This window comes from Pyxicephalus adspersus, chromosome 7 (assembly GCF_032062135.1).
Source record: "Pyxicephalus adspersus chromosome 7, UCB_Pads_2.0, whole genome shotgun sequence".
Classification (NCBI taxonomy): domain Eukaryota; kingdom Metazoa; phylum Chordata; class Amphibia; order Anura; family Pyxicephalidae; genus Pyxicephalus; species Pyxicephalus adspersus.
In genome coordinates this window covers 18,040,500-18,060,628 of record NC_092864.1, presented here as the reverse complement: position 1 = coordinate 18,060,628, position 20,129 = coordinate 18,040,500, and the positions used below count along the sequence as shown (strand labels likewise).

Below are 20,129 nucleotides of genomic sequence, written 5' to 3'. Positions count from 1 at the left end.
TTTTTTCTATAATTTTCAAATGGATTTTTTAACTTGGTTCACTGCATTGATGATGATGGTCAACAAGCCTGAAACGGCTTAATGCCATTTAGAAGAAATGGTTGCATTAGAATATTTGGCTGTACCTGTGAAGTTGGCCATTTGGATGTAATGGATGATTTGCATGGCCCCACCCACTATCCTGAAAGGAGGAAAAGTCATCTTATTTTTGTAAAATGTGATGAAATGAGACAAACATTTTGTTGTAAGAAGGCTTCACTGTCCTTTACTAAAGAATGTATTCCACATAAAAACATTTCAAACAGACTGAACTTAAGCGTGACACTAATGTCACAAATCACGGTGGGATTTATATAGCACAGAAGCGTCTGTATGCGCTCACTACTTATTACTTTATAACTGAAAGTCTATTGGGTCCATCGAAGGAGAGAGAGGATTGGGTAGGTCCGTCCTCTAACCCTTTAAGTTGAATGAGTAAATTCAAGTTTGTGCTAGTGACCTCTGTAAACAAAAAATGTCAGCAAAGCAATTAGAGTTAGCTTGGCAAACATATAAAAAGGAGCCTAATCTGCTGGCTAGAATCTCATGACATATCTGTATGCAATTGTTCATATTTCCTTGACTATTAAACTAATGAAAATGTCACAACACTGACACCAGGTTGGTAGTGCTTAAACAAAATGTAATGTAATTCAGCTGGTATCTTACCCCATCAATTGTTTCAAGATCAGAACACAGCTGACTTTTCACAGAATGTAACTTTGGTAAAGGAAGCTTTTCCATATCACTGTATTGTCTTAATACAGAAAACTGTGGAGATATACGGGCATCATCCAATTCTTCTTGTAGCTTTTTCAGTTTGTTTTCCACTTCTTCCTTTTGTAATAATGCTAGCTGTCTGTCTGCTTCAGCTGCCTTGGCACGCTCCTTGGCTTCTTGGGCTTCCTTCTGCCAGGCATCACAAGCCTTTAGGAATGCAAAAAAAATATCACAATCACTACAAATATAACCCACTGCATTACATATTACACGGATGATGGTCACATAGAAAGCCTTCAGGATTTAATTGGTTAAAATTACAAAATGTTTGAAATAAATTTGTATACCATATCCAGCATGGTGTGAAGGAATGGCAACAAGATATCCACCATTTATATGTGGATCATGTAAAAACATTAATAAAACTAGCACTTTACAAAGTCCATAGTCATGCTCACAACGTAATGTCCCTATCAGTCATATGTCATTAACACAGACTAAAGTGGGGGGTGGGATGGCGTAATAACCTAACCTAGCCTGTGTGTTTTTGGAATGTGAGAGGAAACCGGAGTACACAGAGGAAACCTATGCAAACACAGAGAGAACCTGCTAACTCCATGCAAATAGTGTCCTGTACGAGATTCAAAACTGGGACCTAGCACTGTAAAGGCCAGTGCTAACCTCTGAGCCACAATTCTGCATAAGGCAGAAAAAAAAAAATCAGACCTATAGTTTTTTTTGCTGGATTGCCCAGCTTCACTGATGAAAGTGTATCTTCTCCAGACTTGGAGAGCTTTTATAAATAATAATAAATCAGGCCTACTGTACCTAATCTACAATAAAGCAGCATTTCACTCTAGGACAGAAAGAACTACGAACACCCGCTCCTTTTCATAGCATAGTGTTCTATAGTTTACAGCAACCAGGAGAGAGCTAGTAATTCTGCTTGCATTAACACTGCAGGATTTCTGTCAGGATTACCTCTATTATGTTGCACTTGCTGAAAAGATAAAAACATGATTTTACTGGTGTATTTACCCATACATTTTGTCACCATAAGGTAGCAAAAAGGATTAATTCTTTAACAACATCATTTTATCAGTTTATCAAGAACAAAGCACCTTCAGTCAGTATCAATTATCATGCAATAGAAAAAGATGTCCCTATTTTTTATTATTAACATTAGCCTCGACCAGTGGTAACCCCGAGTGTGGCTCGGGGTAAAAGAAAAATCTGCTGGAAGCGGTAACCCTGAGCCACACTCGGGGTAGCTAAAACAATGAAAAACAATGATAATTACTACATTACCTGGTCCCCCAGCATCCCTCAATACAAAATAACTGTACTGAATGCAATAGATTATATTTATATGTCTAAAAGCAGTGCATTGTCTTTCATGAAAATGTATTTTACAGCATAATAAGAATATAATATTTATAAAAAATAAATATGTAAATTGTTTTTAAATAAATATTTTTTTAAAATTTATTTATTTTGACATGAGTTTGTGTTTCAAACTTTATTATACACATACTATTATATTATATTGTAGAATACATTTTCATGGAAAACAATGTACCGCTTTTAGACATAAATCTAGACAGAAATTAACCACCCAGGAGGTTAAACAGTATTCATATAGCGCCAACAAATTAAGCAGCACTGTACATTAAATAGGCATCTATCCAATAAAGGATAAAAAACAAGTCTGGCCTAGTCTGGATAAATGTAATGGTATACCATGTGCAAACAGATCACGTCCAGTGTAACTTTTACAAACCACCTGATATGAACAATAGTCTCTTTTACAGCTCCAATTATGTTGGAAACTGTTATTATGCTTCTTTCCAGCTGTGTACAAACACACGGTTACAACTAGCCTAAAAGACAGAAATGTTTTTATTTTTTATTTAGTCAAAACTGTATTAAATGCACCATTCCAAATGCAATTAAACTGTGAGCCAGTTGTGGAACGGAAAACATTTTTGCTAGTTCCGTGGCTACTAGGCTCACCCTATGCCTTCACTACTATAAAGAATTGGTGCTCCAAAAATTAGCAGCCAGGTTAGGACCCATCACTGGCTGCTTGCTTAATCGAGGCCAGTGACAAAAAAAGTAGTGAAAGACTATCATACCAGCCAGGAAACTAGTAGAAGTCATAAATATTTCTACCATGACGGATTCACCTACCAGTAACTGGCTAACAAACAGGCAAGCTGACAATCCTGATCCTTTTTTAATGGAGTACACTGATCGCTTGAGGGATAAACAAAGGGTGATGCTAAATGCTAATTCTGGACTGAGTTTATTCAGCATCAAATTGGGACACAAAATTCTTTACCTGTTTTACTTGCTGCCAGGAATCTTCCCATCGCTTTACTTTCCGCTTGGCATCATCAAGCTCTCTCCTAATTCGTGACAGTTCACTGCCATTTGAGTTTGTACTGGTGGAACTGGTAGGGCCACTACTGAACACAGGAGAAGGACTGGGAGAGAAACTCCCACTGACAAAGTCCCAGATACTGCCTGTCACCCCATTTAAACCTGCCAGAAGAAAAAACAGTCAGGGTAAGCTTATGCAATAGTTTGGATTTTTGGTCTTACATTTTTGCATCTGTTCAAGCTGAACTAATAAAGATTTATATTTGTTATATTTGAGACTTTTATTACTTATTATTATTTACATGGGCCTGGTTATTCAGCAATAATTACACACACATTGTATTTTGGGGGACGAGCTTGGCTTTATTTTGACAATATTGTTTGTAAAAAAAATAAATGTAATACTTGAACTATAGATAAAATAAAAGAGTGTGTGTACATATATATATATATATCGTCTAAAAAATATTTTTTTTTATTCTTTTACTTGTATAATCTTTTCACTGAGGGGCATGAAAACACCATCTGGTCTACACATTCCCACACTACACCAAGACTGCACAAGGCTTAAATGGCATTGTCCTCATTTAGACATTTCTGTTTTCTTCAATCACAAAGTAAACATTCCACATTGTCTGAAATCTTACCTAAAGAATTGTGAGAAGAGGATGAAGTGCCTAATATGCTGTGTTCAGATTTCAGCGCCTGTGCCTGCTGTTGGCGTGGTGCCATGCTGGAGGCCAGATAAGACTGGGACAGGGACTGGGAGAGAGAACTTAAAGGAGATGTTGAGAGGGAAGAAGATGAATGCAGAGAGGAGGAACGGGCAAGAGAGCCTGGAATATTTACTGGAGCTGAGCTTCCCAACAATCTCTGACCTAAAGGAGGGAGGAGAGAAAAAAGTATTAACATTCCAATACAATTACTATTTTCCATTTATACTCTGAAATAAAATCCCTCGTAGTTTCCTATTTGTTAGTCAAATTTAAAGATGAGAGGTAAATCTGTAAAAAAAAAAAAAAAAAAAAAAAAAAAAAAAGGTCCCTTGGATGTATGGAACCTGCAAAATGCAACTTGACCCACAATATGCACACAAAACTGTAAGCCTCTAAAAATTAAAGGTCTATGAAAATTTTTGTTAGTACTGCCCAAAGTAAAACTTTTTCTGAGTAACTCAGAAAACAAGAGGGTAACTGAAAGGACCCCCAAAAATGGTTAAAAAAAAAAAAAATTGTCTCAAGCTGTAAAGTGGACCCAGCACACAGAATATGTAATCTGCCATTTCTGAGCTGATTTGAATGTTCTCTTTATCACCTTGGGAATCATTGCCAGTTATCTGCATGCTGGTTTCTAATGTGTGTGTCCAACTAATGAGAACAAATGTTCAGCTTCACATCCAGGCAATTGTTATTCTTTAGAATTAGTGTAGCATTGGCAGCAAGTTCCCAGGGGTAGGTTGCTTTTAACCAATTCATTGGGCCTGGTCCCCTTTAGGAATTCCCATTAGCCACTAGATGTCTGACCTCCATGGGGTTTTCCTAAGGAGTCGAGAACTAACATGAGAGCTGTTCTCTGCAGCATTCTCCCAAAACCAAGAAGAAAAAACAGTGATGGGGAGATCAGGTGGATGTAGCCCAGAGCTGGGATTGAAATCTCCAGCATCCACTAAATTCAGATTTGTGTTGAGGGACTGGCCCTTTAAATGTTCACCTCTTTCTCTCTCCCTCTGACACAACAACAGAATGACAATAATGTGGAATTATAAATTGTTTAAAGATGTCATGATGAAACTTACCTGTGGATTAAACCACAGGGAAAAAAAACTGAATATTATCCATATCCAACAAAGCAATGTGGAGTTGGGTGTATTTTAGAGTTTTCCATTGTGTTTTAGCGTTAGGTTCATGGAGTATTACTTGTTTACACTGAGGGAAAGGTAAAAGTAATTGTTCTGCTTGTGTTCAGCTGTGAACCCATTTAGCAGAGTCTGAGAAAATTGTCTATAAAGAAATCACATCAATAGTCCAATCATTTAACCTATGCAGCATGTGAGTACAAAACGAAACTAATTGGTTCCTAAGGAAAATGAAGATATTCTAAAACAAGACTTCATCTTGGGAGTTTGAATAATGAGTCCCTGTTTGATTTGCTACATTGCAGAGTTGTAAAGTTTAATCCCTACTAAACACTAAAATAAAGCACATAGGCTCAATTTTCAAGGCTGACAGACCAGAAAGGATCCTTTTTTTCCCAAAAGGTCATCATATTTTTCAGTTAGGTCCCGTGTGATCTGAAAAGTACAGTCACATGGTACAAAACAAAGTGGTTTGTGATGGTGTTGTGAATTGTGCCTATGCACATCCTCCTTAGGTTTCCTTTCAGCTTTTACACCAGAGTTCTCCAAATGGTCAATAAAATGGCTGGGCATCAATAAAAGTTAATTTATGTTCCCAAGCAATATCTTGAAGTTCTGTGCTTCCTGTCTTTATAGCTATCTGCATGGAATAAGTACACACTCTTTGTATTTGCCCTGTCACTTCATTTAAAGGGTCTTTCTCGGGTTTCCTTTGTGTGAACAAATTTCCTTCCATAATCGACAATGTAAATGCCACAATGTCAAAAGAACAAGTACTTCTATGAGGTTTGTACAGCTAGACTGGGGTAACTATAAAGTAAAATACTTACTTGAAAATCCCAGGTCACAGTTATCAGTGTCGTCCAATTCTTTGTCTAAAGATGCAACATTTATATTGCTAAAATGAAGATCTAGGGCAGAACCTGCACAAAAAAAAAAAAACAAATCACTTTAGTGTTTTTACTACTCTTAACACCCCTGGGTTATGTCCCATAAACATGAAATTAAATTTAATTGATAAACATTTATGTGGTTTGCACTACATACCTTATTCTAGATCCAGTAATGCAAACACTGGATCTGTGTGCTTCTCTATGCAAAGCAGGCAGATTGCCACTAGTATGAAGGGCCATCAAGATTTCTTTTATTTACCTTCCTAAACCATCAAAGCATCCTGCTTTATTATTCCTATGAAGAACCTTTTTGTTGATATAAAACAAATGTGATGGCTCCAAGGACAAATATGCAAATATAAAAAACACCCTCATGAGTGATGTCAGTATGAAATAATAAGTGTTCCTAGGTAGGCTGCATTTGCATGCAGATAGTCTTAGGTAACAAATGATGCTGAGCATCCATGATCAAAAGAACTGAAAGGTAAAAAAAAAAAAAAAAGAAGTGGCTGGCAGGGAAGGAAGATCTAGATGGAGGTCCTATGCATCTTCCAGCCAGGAGACAAGATAGACTTTATCTGACTTGCTGCAATTTCTAAGGCACATTGTGAGAAACTGTGTATGGGGAACTCAAAGAAAGCAATTTCGGTACAGGGATCAGATCCACAGGACTTAAACTCCAATCTCCCCCAAGGAGCTTACAATGCTCCTAACATGGTAACTCATTAGGAGGAGCTCCAACACCCAGTGAGAATCCCTGCAAACTCACAAACTCCAGGAAGACAGCATCTCAGGTAGAGCCCATATCCCATGACCCAAATGCTGCAAAGCATCAGAGCCAATACTAAGCAGGGACATTAAATGTAATGGAATGTGGCATTATGTACATTGCCCTTTCACATACATAAATGGGTGCTATAATGGCTGTATTGACCAATGTTTCACATACTTGGTAGTTTCCAGGGGTGCGCACATTTCACATGACAAATCAATGATGTAGGTACACTGCTATTCACTGGGCTGTATATATTCAAGCTAGCTTTTCCATTAGTATAATAGAATGGATTTCAGTGGTGCTACAGAAATAAATACTTATTCTCATTCGAGAAAGAATATTAGCTCCATACTTATGCCAGACCCCACAACTATCATACACACCCAACATAATAGAGGAGTATCAGAGCTAATCACAGAGTCACACGAAGGATTTTCCTATGCTGACTCACACAAGGGAAGACCAGCAAGCCACACCTTTTGGAAAAAAGCCTTTTACTTTTATGAGATTTTATATATACATTTTAATTTTATAATTTAGCTTTGAAGCTGCACTCATTTTTCATTCCATGTAGCACAACCGCTGTCCCCAGAGTCCCCAGAGTCTCAGTGGAAAACACTAACCACACAAAGCAAAATACAGCAAAGCAACCATTGCTAAACTTGGACAAAACACTTTACTATATCTTTATAAATACAGCTTTATTTCTACATAAGCATAACAGAGTGACTGCAATATAGGAATATAAGTGTATAATGCATAGAAGAAGCAAAATAGTAATATATTTATTACAATGTACAATGGAAACCACATGTGTGCGTCATTTAAATCATACCCCCACAGAAACTGGGCTTCTCATTACTAACATAGCGTCCTAAATAATTCTGAAATGGAATAATCCTAAAATGAAATGAAAGCTTTCAAGATTAACTTTTGTCACGTATACGATGCCCCTGAGCATGAATGGCTGGCTCACTGATAACCTCACAGATACAACTTGCAGTGTTTTGTAAATCTGTGCAGTGCGGCGTTTTGTAAAACGATGACAAAGCCTCGTTTGGTTACCGTAAACCTGCCTGATGGAGCCTAACCTTTCCTACAGTACGATCTACCCAGCTAGAAGCTGTTTAAAGTTGGCTGCAGTCCTAAATGTCAAAGTGTGCCAGATAACTAAGCGTATGAAGGTGTTGCTAAATGAGTGTTGAATGGCAGTGAATGAATGCACTGAAAATCTCAATGAAGCTGACAGATTTTGCAGGGAATAGTAACAGAAATGCAGACATAGTTGTGCTTACCAGCTGTGTAAGTGCTGACTCACTGCCTGCAGTCCCAGCTCCCCTCACACACTGTACGGAGGCAGCTAATCACAGCAGCTCCCCGATCACGTGGCCGCAGTCACATCAGGAGGATGTCATCTGCTTCCAGGCATAAAGGAGGACTCGCAGCATCACAGAGACCTGCGCGCATCACAGGCGAAAGATCCCAGCGCTCCCTGCTCTGCCTGAAAGTCTAAGTGCTGCCAAATGCACAAAACTAAGGCTGCTCAGATCCTACAAGATATTTTCAGCCTGGTATACAAAAATGTTAAATCCATTATGATTGATTTTTGGAAAGAGTATCAGTTATTTGGGAAACCATTTTTCCCCCTATCTTATTAAAATCTTATTTTTTGTGTTACAATTGATATTTCAATTTAAATATATTAGTGATAACAATCATGGATGGTACACAGAATAACCATAGTCAATCAAAAGGATAGATCTGTATTGATTGTAATACTGATCGAAATGAACATCAAGAGAAAAATGCATGGTGTAGTGCAGTGGTCCCCGATCCCCAGACCAGTGCCAGTCCCTGGCTGGTGAGTTGGGGGCTGCAAATGACAGGAGGCTGTTAAGCGGAGAAGAGCAGAGAAATATATGTAAGGCTTACACTTCTCTGCCATTCCCAGCAGCTCCAACACCTGTCAGCACATTAGCTGAGAATAGGGGAGTAATGTAAACTGTACATTTACTGAGCCATGGCAAAACATTTTTACTATGTTACCAGGCCCCTGCTGTCAGAAAGGTTGGGGACCACTGGTGTAGAGAATGCAAGTTTGACCCATTGACAGCTGGTGCAAAATTGAAGCTGTTGCACATGGCAACCAAATGCTCTGTTTAATTTGAAAAATGAAACCCTAAAAATCTGACATCAGACAGGTCATTATTGCAGAAAGGGACAGGCAGAGTCCCTTCTGCAATAACTATTCTTACCTGCCTGATCACCATCCCAGCTGTCAAAATTCACTGAGCTGCACATGAGCAGCTCAACGTTGGGTGCTAGGATACCTAGCAGATCCTGACTTCCCCTCTGGGTGCCGGGAATGAACTCCCATGCAGGGAATGTCACCCTGGCTCAGCCAATCAAGATAGCCAAAGATCGTGATGAGGAAAAGATGAAGGAAGAAGATGGCAGAACTCACGACAGAACAGGCACACGTGAGAATACACTGGGTTTAGTTCTGCTTTAAATGGTTGCCATTATTAAACAGTATTTACATAGCGCCAACATATTACACAGCACTGTACAATAAATAGGGTAGCAAATGACACAGGAGTTGCTATAAGAAACCTTTTTTCCTCTAGTTTGCTTTGAACCATATCTGTTTAACTAGTGAACTATTGATAAAGAATATCAGTCCAGTGGAGAACAAGAAGTTTAAAAAGCTACTGAACTCACTTCATGCATTTAGTTTATACGTCTGCCACATTTCATCGCAGTGCAACCAATATGCAGTCCAGATTCTGAATAAAAATGTTGTGTCTATGTCCACTACCTACAGTACTTTATGATGATGGACAGCACAGAGCAAATGAGAGAAAAGGTACAATCAACCAATGAAAGAAAACTTTTTTTTTTTTTTTTATCATAACAGGGACATTGAGGAGATGTGGGGGTCATGGTGTGGATATCTGGGAAATACAACTGCATACATTAATGAAAAGATTTATGAATTAAAAAATTAAATGTCTGACAGGCAATCATTTCTAGGTTTTGCTATGCAAGCCATACACTATGCAATATTTTTGTTAGGTTGAAAAGTTCAAATAAATGCTTCTCTAATAATAATTTTAGATCAATAATTGATCAGGCCAACCAGGATATATTTTGTATCTTAGATCTTTTCAATACAGATTAATTATCTAACAAGTAGATGGTATGTCCAGTACTCTTAGCTGATCATAAAGGATCAATACATATTATTGTAACAACAGAGAGACAAATCACATAAGGACATAATTCAGTTACTGCTATTACTACACATGTACTTAGAAGAATCTCCACCAGATCAGCGATCACCAATTTAAAAATAGCCCCAATAGCGCATGGCTAACAATAATTTCTGCCAGTTTCAGGTTTATAATTTCAGAAGATACCACTAAAAGTGGGTTATGTAAGGGGTTTTGAGGGCTCCATTTTCCAAACACCCTTTAAAAGTTTGTAGAGGTTTGTTAGTGGAGGCATTTTGTTGTTTGTAAGATGCTATCCAAGCACCCTTTCTACTACAAGCAATGCTTTTAGGGCTTGAACCAAGTTACCTGTTTCTGAAAAACCACAATACCTCTGGGTGCTGAGCCCTATAATATCTATTGTTTGGTATGCTTTTATAGCTCATTGGATCCCCTTTGCCAGTCATTTGGTGCATAAAAATGGATTTATATCCACCTAAAGGTACTGCCTAATTTCACATAATGGGGACAATTATCAAGCAAATTATTGACCCAATTTGACTCCTGAAATGATTACTTAGCAAAGTCTATGCGAAAGCTTGATGGTTGAATTTGTGGAATTCTGCTTGGCAGCCAACTGTGACATATTTGCATACCTATGCACTGCAGTAACGCATATGTGCTTCTGTTACTACTCATTCTTAAGGACACCAAATGCAGCGCAGCTAAATTAGTTGATGTTTATTTTTATTCTGTACAACTTTATGGCAGCTGAGGGAGAAATGTAGTACTAAAGCTGAAACCCTGTGGTAAATACTTTGCATTATGCTGTCTTGTGTGTGACTAAACTCAATATTGTCAGTTATCTCCGGTAGTGTCAAATAACTCCCCATCATAGTTGCCTACACTTCTCTCAGCTACATGCGGTGTTGGTCGCCACCATTACACACTCAGCTGGCACTGTGCAAGGTCAGGGAGCTAACAAAACTTCACAGGTTTATGCTGACTTTAAACGTGAACCTGTGGCTATGCTATAGATACATATATAAATCTTTTTTTTTTTATTAGTAAATAACTGGGATTGACCACAGCTACAATATTGACACAAAAATTCCTAAATAAACAGTCCATGTAGTGACAACAAAGAGGATGAAGGATCAACTTGCCACTTTCGAAAAATCAGTGGCAAGTTTAAATGTATTGAAATATTTTAAACAGTAGACATTGTCAAAGTATCTGGTAAATACACAGCTTCAGCACTGAAATTCTTCCAGTCCTTACCTCTGAGCAGCATGGTTTACCCTTGACAGCCTAACTACTTTCGCTAATCTCTAATGTTATCACAGGGCAGATGTTCTGTAGGCCACAGGATGACCTGAGATTTCTGCAACTTAAAAGGATTTCAGGCGTTTAGAGAAACATGAGGTGATTTGGGCTGCATGGGTCCAGTACCAACCTACAGGCACCTGAATAATACCTGTACACTAAGAAAAGACCTAGAAGTATAAATTGAAAAAGATAACAAGCCTCCAATCCCATGGATGTTGACCATCCTCTACTTTCCTACTTCCCCCCCTCTTTTTGTAACGTTTATGTTTCCTTCCCCTCCTAAAATTCTCAATGCAGTTGAAGCATTATACAATTGTTTTTAGGTCTGGGTTTTGTCTACTACGGATTAAAAAGATATAACACGAGAAACTTATGGTCTTGTCATGTTAAAATGTTTTAATGTTTATTTGCTAAAGAATATCGTATATAGATAGGCAATTACTGCTATGTTTTAGATATATGTGAACACTATTTTATACAGAATCTTGACAGATTGTTTATTGTACTGTTTAAATAAAAATGGAATAAAAATAAACAAAACCATGGAAAGAGCTATGCCTATCTTCATAATGATAATACTCACTAACCTCCTTCATCTGCTATGAGAGCGTGCCTATGTAAGGGATGGGTGTACCGTTCAAGAAAATACAAGCAGAACATTGCCTTTTCAATGTCCGGTAAATATTCCATAACTGAACACCCATAGAACCCATCCTTATTAATCTTACTTGTTCTATCAATGTCCGCTACAAAACCACAAGATTGCTTTAAATAAACATTCAATACAAGAATAAATAATGAGGCTTGAAACCTACCTAATACAGATTCAACCGTATTACGAGTAGGGTAGAATGGGAGTGCTTTGGCATTAACACTTGATGAGAGAGCAGTAGGGGATGAACTGTCTGAGCCAATACTGGATGCCAGGCTAGAAGTGATACTGGATGTTATACTGGAAGCCAGTGGGTTCACCACCGAGAAAACACTGAGATGGCTCTGTTCAAAAGAAATAAAATTAAGTAAAAGTAGAACACAATACAAATTACTAACAACATCATAATTACAAAGATGGACTCTGTATTAAGGGTAAAAATCATTTCATTATAATAATCTATGTCCCTAGACATGCATTTGCTGGATAGTATTAAAGCACCACCTCCAATATTTTCTTTGCAATACTTATAAAAGGATTTATCAGCTATTTGTTTATCCCCAGAGTCTTTATATAAATATAGGCCAGTAAAAGGTTTGTTGCCAAAACATCTGTTCGCCTATAAAGTGAAATAAATGCACCTCCTGCCCTGTCCCAGTCTATCAGCCATGGTGCAGCCAGATATAGCTGTGTAGATCACAGAGTTACTAAAAGCTACCGGCCAGGCCTAGGTATGCACTCTGCAATCCCATTCTATTCTATGAACCCTATTAATGGCATTGCAGAGCACACGTATAAGAACACTGAAGCTGAAAAGAGTCTGACCAGCGGCTCAAAGACTGCTGGATCAGGACAAAAGAGTTATGAGACTCAAAGGGGCTGGGAGCACAATGGAATATGTGTAACTGCACAAAGTTTCACTTTGAGGAAGTGCTCTTGACTTTTCCCACACAACTAATTCATATTTACAGATATAACTTTTGGTGTATGTATAGGACCATCATATTCACACAAAAGTTTTATGAAATAAGAACATGAAAATCAACTGTTGACTGTTGTAGACTTACAACATGGAGACCTGTGAATCAACAGTGTTGTATAATATTCACACTTGTCTATGTCTTTTAGTTATATCAAGCTCAGGTGTAAGGATACCTTATTTCCCTAATTTCCCTATACGTTTACCTATTTGATATTTTCCCTGCCTCCGCTATGATGCTCCTACATTCTCACTTATTTATGCAGTTTTGAAGCAGTCTGGGTAATATTTTTGCATGTGTCACTGTATTCTTGAATAAAATACATTTAACAACGAGTCTGATTTAAATGGGCACCCTCCATATGTAAAGATTTTATACATATGTATACAACATGTAAAGATTTTTTTTTACATTCATTGATTATATTACCTGTTTGTTTTCTTGATCATTCATTTTATTATTATCCAAAGACAGGCACTTGTGTTTTGCCTGAAAAACAAGAGAAACTTCTTGATTACTTACAGGAAATACATTTTTTGGTATATGAAGGGAAAAAAAACAAAACAAAACTTTTTTCAATGAAAGGTTATTGAAGAAATACAGACACTGCCACCGATGACTTCTTTGCAAATTGCTAGCTTCCTGGTTGCCTCAAACTTTACTGCGTAAATCACTAATGTGAAATAATTACACAGCCAGTAAAGTCTAAAATCTTCATCTTTTGGTGTGTACCAAATGAAAAACTGAAAATTCAAAAAGAAGTATATTATAAAGCAATAAATCTAACATTTACCACACACTGACTCCAGGTATATAGCACTTGAAAATACATTGATTGGTTTACCACTGGCAAATGTTTCCGATTATAAATGTGCTTCAAAATATTTTTGTTTTGAAAATGGCTAAAATCCAGTGGCACCAAAAGCTGAATTTTGGTCTTACCGATAGTATTATACAGCTGTTTCGGCTTCTCCCCTGTACTGAAAATGTCTAATCTGATTTCACTAAAAGCTGCAGCAAGTCAGATAGAACCTTACCCATTTCCTGATTGAAGGATTTTCATTATCATTTAGTTCCCCCCCCCCATGTCTTACTGTCCCTGGACCATCTTTTTTATATTTACTGGATGAAAGGAGACTACGAATTACACAGGGGCAATACTTAAAGCAATCTGCTGCATCCTAGAAGCTATGACGAGCCATTCACACCAAGCATAATCCTCCTGCTTTGCAAAGAGGAGCACACGTCTAAAAACTTCAGTGCTGGGAGCAGAAAGTTTCCCATGCCCAGTGCAAGTTAGCACTATATATGTTTGCAAGAACAAAATATACATATTGATGATTGCAGGGCGAGGATGTTGTGCGGTATGAAGGAAGCATCTAGTTTAGGATTTGTTTTAAATAGATAGGTTCTCTTTTCAGTTATGATTTTTCCTTTGCAGGAGCAAATTGTAATACATAAAAACGACACTATCATGGAGAGATAACAAAAGGGATTACTACTGAAATAAGTAGCAAATAAGTAGCAGTCAATATTATGCGTGTGTCAACCTTAGCAAGGAGAGAAGTAGCAAAACAAAATCACAACACAACAATAATGACCTGGTGAGGGATCTAACATAACAGCTGTATTTAAGACGACAGAACAATAAGAATTCCAGCACATTAGAACCATCTAAATGGGCCCTAAAAAATTGGATAGAAAATTAGTTACAACTCAAAAGCCTGTTTAATTTATTGATATTTAAGTCAGCAAAAATCACCAGGAGAAAAAAAGATATACAGACAGACCACTCAAGTTTTTCCTTGTGAAATAAAGGTTTTAAAAATAACACAATATAGATGTATTTTTTCACCTAAATTGTATTGGTATTTTTTATCCATTACCGTTTTGAATGTTGGAAGTGATCAATGTTTTTTGTGCCCTAGGTTTATGCTCGAGTCAAAGAAACAGCAAACACAGTTCAAGACAAGACTGAACAGGAAGAATTTAGCTTGCAAACTTTCCCTGAACATAGGTAAATAAATTAAAATTATGATATCATAAAGTCATATATATGAATTACACAAATAATATTTTAAAAGATTGGTGGAAGTTTGACAGGAGTAGGAGTGGTTTCCTGTTGCTGTAGCCCTTTTGAATCAAGGCTTCAACATGTTATATGTTACATGGATATCTCAGTTATAATGTGTCACTGTTTTAGTTACTGTTGCCTTTCTATCAGCTCCAACCTGTCTGGTCATTTTCCACTGATATCAACAAGGTATTTATGGCCAAAGGATTGTCATTCACTAGATATTCTCTTTTTCAGACCCATCCTGATGTTCAGTTTGAAATTCAGCAGGTCTTCTTGTCAGTTTAGAGATTTGTATTACTAAGCAGTTGAACAGATGAACCCAATCTAGTGTCAGGTAAGTGTACCTAAGCAAGTCTATAGGACAATGGAAAAGCGACGTTTAGCTTTACTCCATTAAATGTAATGGATATTATATTAGTAAATATATTTCAAAATATATAAATTATGGCAGTTTGCTAATCCTCAGATGTGTTGACTGCTTTTTTCCCCCTTATTTTCTGAAAGTAAGATATCTGTATATCTAAACCTATAGCTCAAGCTATATTTCCAAACTAAAGTTCCATTTTTAAGTTGCATGATCAGGCAGATAATTATTGCAGGGACAGGCAAAGTTCCTACAGCAATAATGCATCTCTTCTTGTCAATCTCGTCTTCTCTTGTGTGTGCCGGGATGAATGAACTCCTGCTTGCCGCCACAGGAGTTAGTACCGCCTTAAGGAATAAGGAGTTAGGATTGAAGTCAGCAGATAATATTCACCTCATTCACCAAGTAAAGTAAAAATTCCAATTTGCCACCCATATTCTTTTATCAACCCAAAGCAATGTTCTCAGCTTTCCCAGATCTCTTCTGTGAGCTACAATAGCAACCTTGTTCTATGTAATGGAGATGAGGATCAAGGGTTTGTTGTAGTCAGGAGAGCAGCCTACTGTGACAAATGTTCATCTACAAAGACCTTGCACCCCACGGAAGGAAGTGCATTTCCGGCAGAATTAGCAAATGAAACATAAATACCCTAAATAAAAAAACATGCACCAGAAAAACACTGAATAATTTGTACTATTAATTAATAAGGATACACCCTCTCACGCATAAGGATGAAAAAACATAAAGCGTGAAAAATATTAATAAAATTGATACATAGAAATGCATGTTTGGATGCATGAAAATGTTTGTTTTCTGAGCTAAGCTAAAAGATTTATTACATGTAAAGCCAAAAAATATTTTTACATTTTTACAGTAGAAAATGGTAAAACTTCTTGTCATTTTTCCTATGTCCCACTGGGGGATGTTTCTAATATGCCCTTTGCTGTAAAGATAACAGGAAAATGCGCTCTACAGTTAGCAAACTTCTCCGAGTTGTCCTTGCAACACCTTTTCCCATTCACTTTACTGCTGAACATTAATAATCAGTCCAGCATAAAATCAGCTATTCCTACAGCATTTCAGTGGTTGGTAGCGCAATTGTAAACAAACAATTATGGGAGGCAAGGCAAACTCAGGGATATAGCTGTGAATGGGAACAAAGTCAGGAGATTGTTGGGAAAACATTTTTAGGGCTTCATCACTTCTTTGGTACTACTAGGACCCTTGCCAGATCAGGCCATCCCTGCAAACTGGGTAGTAGGCCAAGGAAACTGGTCAGTGAGGCTACAAAGATATCTGGGGCAACTTTGAGGTGGTTAGAAGATTTGCAATTGTGTGCATGAACAATATCATATCTCGGATATTCCATTTGTGTGTGTATATGTATGTATGAATGTATGTGTATATATTACACACAAATGAAAAAAATTGTCCCCTCATTTCAGCCTGCAAGGCAAAAAAATGTGAATATTTTGCAAGTGGTGATTCTTCCAATACCCACTGTATATACAAAAACAAATAAAAATGTTATAATAAAGGGTTAGATAAGCTTTAGCCGACATCATATGCTTAGGAACAACATATCAACTTGAGTGGAAACCAAATAACAATTGCATATATTAGTGAATACTACAGAATTATTAGTAAAATAATATTACATGGGACAAAGAATTGCAATAATGCAAAAACACTTTCCACCAAGTCTCTCAGTTTCATTTGTAGTTTCATTACAAATTACAAATGTTTCAATGTATATAAATGTTACATATAGTAATTTCTGGAAAACCTCTTCTTGTTGAGGGGGGGAAATTTTTGAGTTAAAAGGAGAATACAAAGTAGATCAAGCAGGAGAAGAGAAAAAAGGTGTAAAGAAAAAAAAATCCCAATGTCCATTTTGCTACATACCTGGTCTTCTCGCTCAAAACCTGGAGCTCTTGAATAGTCAAAGCCTGGTGAAGAGACACCTGGGGTAGTTGATTCACAACACAAACCATTTGCTAATGATTTTGTCCTGCCTATGGATCCAACAGGCGAGAAGGAGCTACTGCTCCCTGAGCTGGAAGTAACTGTTGGACTACTACAGCATGAAATCTGTAGAAGAAGAATATGAATACAGAAGACAAGTAATGTGTATGCCTGGTGTCTTGTTTAAATGTAAAAGAAAATCAACAAACTTGTAATGTTTATTAAAGCGGAACTCCAGGCATTATTTGAAATTCCAATAAAGACCTGGAAAAAAAAAAAAAAAAAACCGAAGAACTCCTCCCTCACCGATGTGTCCTCTTTAATCAAATTGCTACAATCAGTGATGGAAAAAAATTTGGATACCAACAAAAACTACCCACCCACCAATTTATGTAATGCGCCACTATGCTAGGTAAAGATGAGGGTGGCTTTGTATAGGTTTATCCGGGCTCTAGTTACATCTTTTTTTTATATTTAGAGAATTCTCCTTGTGGCTGAATAGCAGAAAGGGGGTAACATGCCCAGTAAAGTTACCTCATGTTAAGAGGCAGCTAAGTTGATCCACTACTCAGGTCAGTGAGGGAATCAAATTGAGAAAACAGAAAAACTAAAGTATTTAGCAGGTTTTACATTTTTTGTACTGATTTGGATTTTATCATAACTGTTTACAACTGTTTAACTGTTTACTGTTTTTATGGGCAAATCACTTTTTCCCCCTCGTTCACAAACCTGGAGTTTTGCTTTAAGTAGTAGTCACCTTAAGTCACCCTAATGTGTAAATATATACATAGTAAAGATTATTGCAATTGTAGGTTTGTGTCTGTAGTAAAATTTATTATCACATTTAAATAAAGATTATACAAATACCAAGAAATGGACAACAGATGCTTATTTTATACTCGCTATGAGAACCAGTAACAGAATTTTGTTAAGCCCAATATAATTATATATAATTATAGATTATATATATATATATATATATATATATATATATATATATATATACACATACACACATACACACACATACACACATACACATATATACATAAACACAAACTTTCAACAAACGAAAAGGCAACCGCTGGCATAAAATATGTTAAACTCATTGCTATTAATTTAATTAAAAGGGCATCAAAAAGGGTGTCCTGTAGAGAAAAAGAATCCCTGGAAAGTTAAAGAAAAAAAGAAAAAGTTTTGTTAACATACTGCAAAAGACTAAAAAGTGAACTTTGATAGCAGCTTTAACTGACAGAGGGAAATAAGAAGTTTTAGAAGGTTAAACAAAGCTTTTACTTACAATAAAAAAGAGCATTACATCATAAAGTTACATAATTAGTAGTAAAAAAAGCAAAAACTTTGAGAAGTAAAGGACACAGCATGACTCAGAACAGTCAGCGTAATTACAAAACAGTATTTATATAGAAATACAGAAATGAAATGTTGATGGAAATTCACAAAAGATAATGCTTTCTGTGCTAAGAACCAATACGCAGTCAGAGGCGTCATGTACACCAGTACTGTCATTCAGAAAGATCAGATGAAAGATGGGTGACCTGGTTAAAATACTGAGACATAAACCTACGATGACTGACTATAGTAGCTGCTGAGGGCTAATAACCATCTACCCTCAATAAGGCATGCAGTAGTGGGCAGTCATCCAAGTCACCTTACCCAAGAGAACTTTCACAGGAAGCAGGAAATTAGAGTAATTCTAAGATTCTTGTATTTTGTAACATGCATCAATGTTCACCCCGCCCGTTAGCCGGGTGCAGCACCGGGCACTTTTCTGTAACCAGCCAGCTGTTTTTAGATGGTTACTAAAAGGTTGAGTCACAATACAGGGGGCCACAACCCGCCTATTATTATTATTATTTGGCACCATCATATTACGCAGCGCTATACAAAGTCCATAGTCATGTCACTAACTGTCCCTCAAAGGGGCTCACAATCTAATGCTCCTAGCATAGTCATATGTCATTAATGTAGTCTAAGGTCAATTTTTTTTTTGGGGGGGGGGGAACAATTAACCCCCCTAGCGGTATTCCCGAGTGTGACTCGGGGTGGGAAAAATTGCAAAAAGCGGTAATCTTTGGGGGACCCCCTTACCTTATCCCCGCGCTCCAGCGGCGATCTCAGGATCCCGCTGTGATGGCAGGGCGCTTCTCTGTCGGGGGGCGTGGCCGGGCGGGAAATTTAAAAGCAGATTACGGAGTAATCTGCAGGATTTCTGCTTGGTGCATCGCATCTAACTGCAGATGCGATCACCAGTAGTAAATCCAGAGGGTGATACCAGCAGAGATTTCCCGCTGGCAGCACCCCCTGGATCTACTCCTGCTCGCATCTCCCGGAGATCAGCCTCCGGGTGATGCGAGCAGGAGAGTGAGCAGCGGGGACATCCCCTACTCCTGGAGGCTATTATAATTATCATACCCGGGAGTTAATCCTAAGAATTACAGGCCCACAATATAAACAAAAATTTCTATGCAAAAAAAATAGGATCACTTTTTGCATCAAAAAAATGACAGAATTAGAACGCTAGGGGGTTAACCTCACTGCATGTTTTTGGAATGTGGGAGGAATACAGTGTACCCGGAGGAAACCCACACCGACACAGGGAGAACCTGTAAACTCCATGCAGATAGTGTCCTGGCTGAGATTCAAACCTGTTACCCAGCGCTGCAAAGGCCAGAGTGCTAACCTCTGAGGCCACTGTGCTGCCCACAGCTACAGCGTCTTCCCACCCAGCTTAAAAAGTCTGGGAATAATACTGTAGGTGTTTGTTCTAGGGAACTAGTACAGAGAGTAAGAGGTAAACAATGCTCTCCTCTATACGTCTCTCCTCGCTTAATTCCCTAAATGCAGAGCTAAAATTTGGAGTGAGAC

The 20,129-nt window shown here is 37.6% G+C and overlaps 1 protein-coding gene across 6 annotated transcripts in view; it reads right to left on the bottom strand.

The window, feature by feature from the left end:
* UNKL (unk like zinc finger) overlaps positions 1 to 20,129 on the bottom strand; it is a 70,573-nt gene that overhangs the window by 14,798 nt on the left and 35,646 nt on the right. For 4 of the 6 annotated variants that reach the window (XM_072417718.1, XM_072417720.1, XM_072417719.1 and 1 more), the window contains 7 exons: positions 17,184 to 17,369; positions 13,267 to 13,326; positions 12,021 to 12,201; positions 5,827 to 5,919; positions 3,789 to 4,019; positions 3,101 to 3,303; positions 709 to 966 (listed from right to left, as the gene is read on the bottom strand). In XM_072417718.1, the coding sequence (XP_072273819.1) occupies positions 709 to 966; positions 3,101 to 3,303; positions 3,789 to 4,019; positions 5,827 to 5,919; positions 12,021 to 12,201; positions 13,267 to 13,326; positions 17,184 to 17,369 (1,212 nt within the window). Of the gene's footprint in view, positions 1 to 125; positions 182 to 708; positions 967 to 3,100; positions 3,304 to 3,788; positions 4,020 to 5,826; positions 5,920 to 12,020; positions 12,202 to 13,266; positions 13,327 to 17,183; positions 17,370 to 20,129 lie in introns of all 6 variants that reach the window. The other 2 variants (XM_072417722.1, XM_072417723.1) reach the window with 2 other exon arrangements.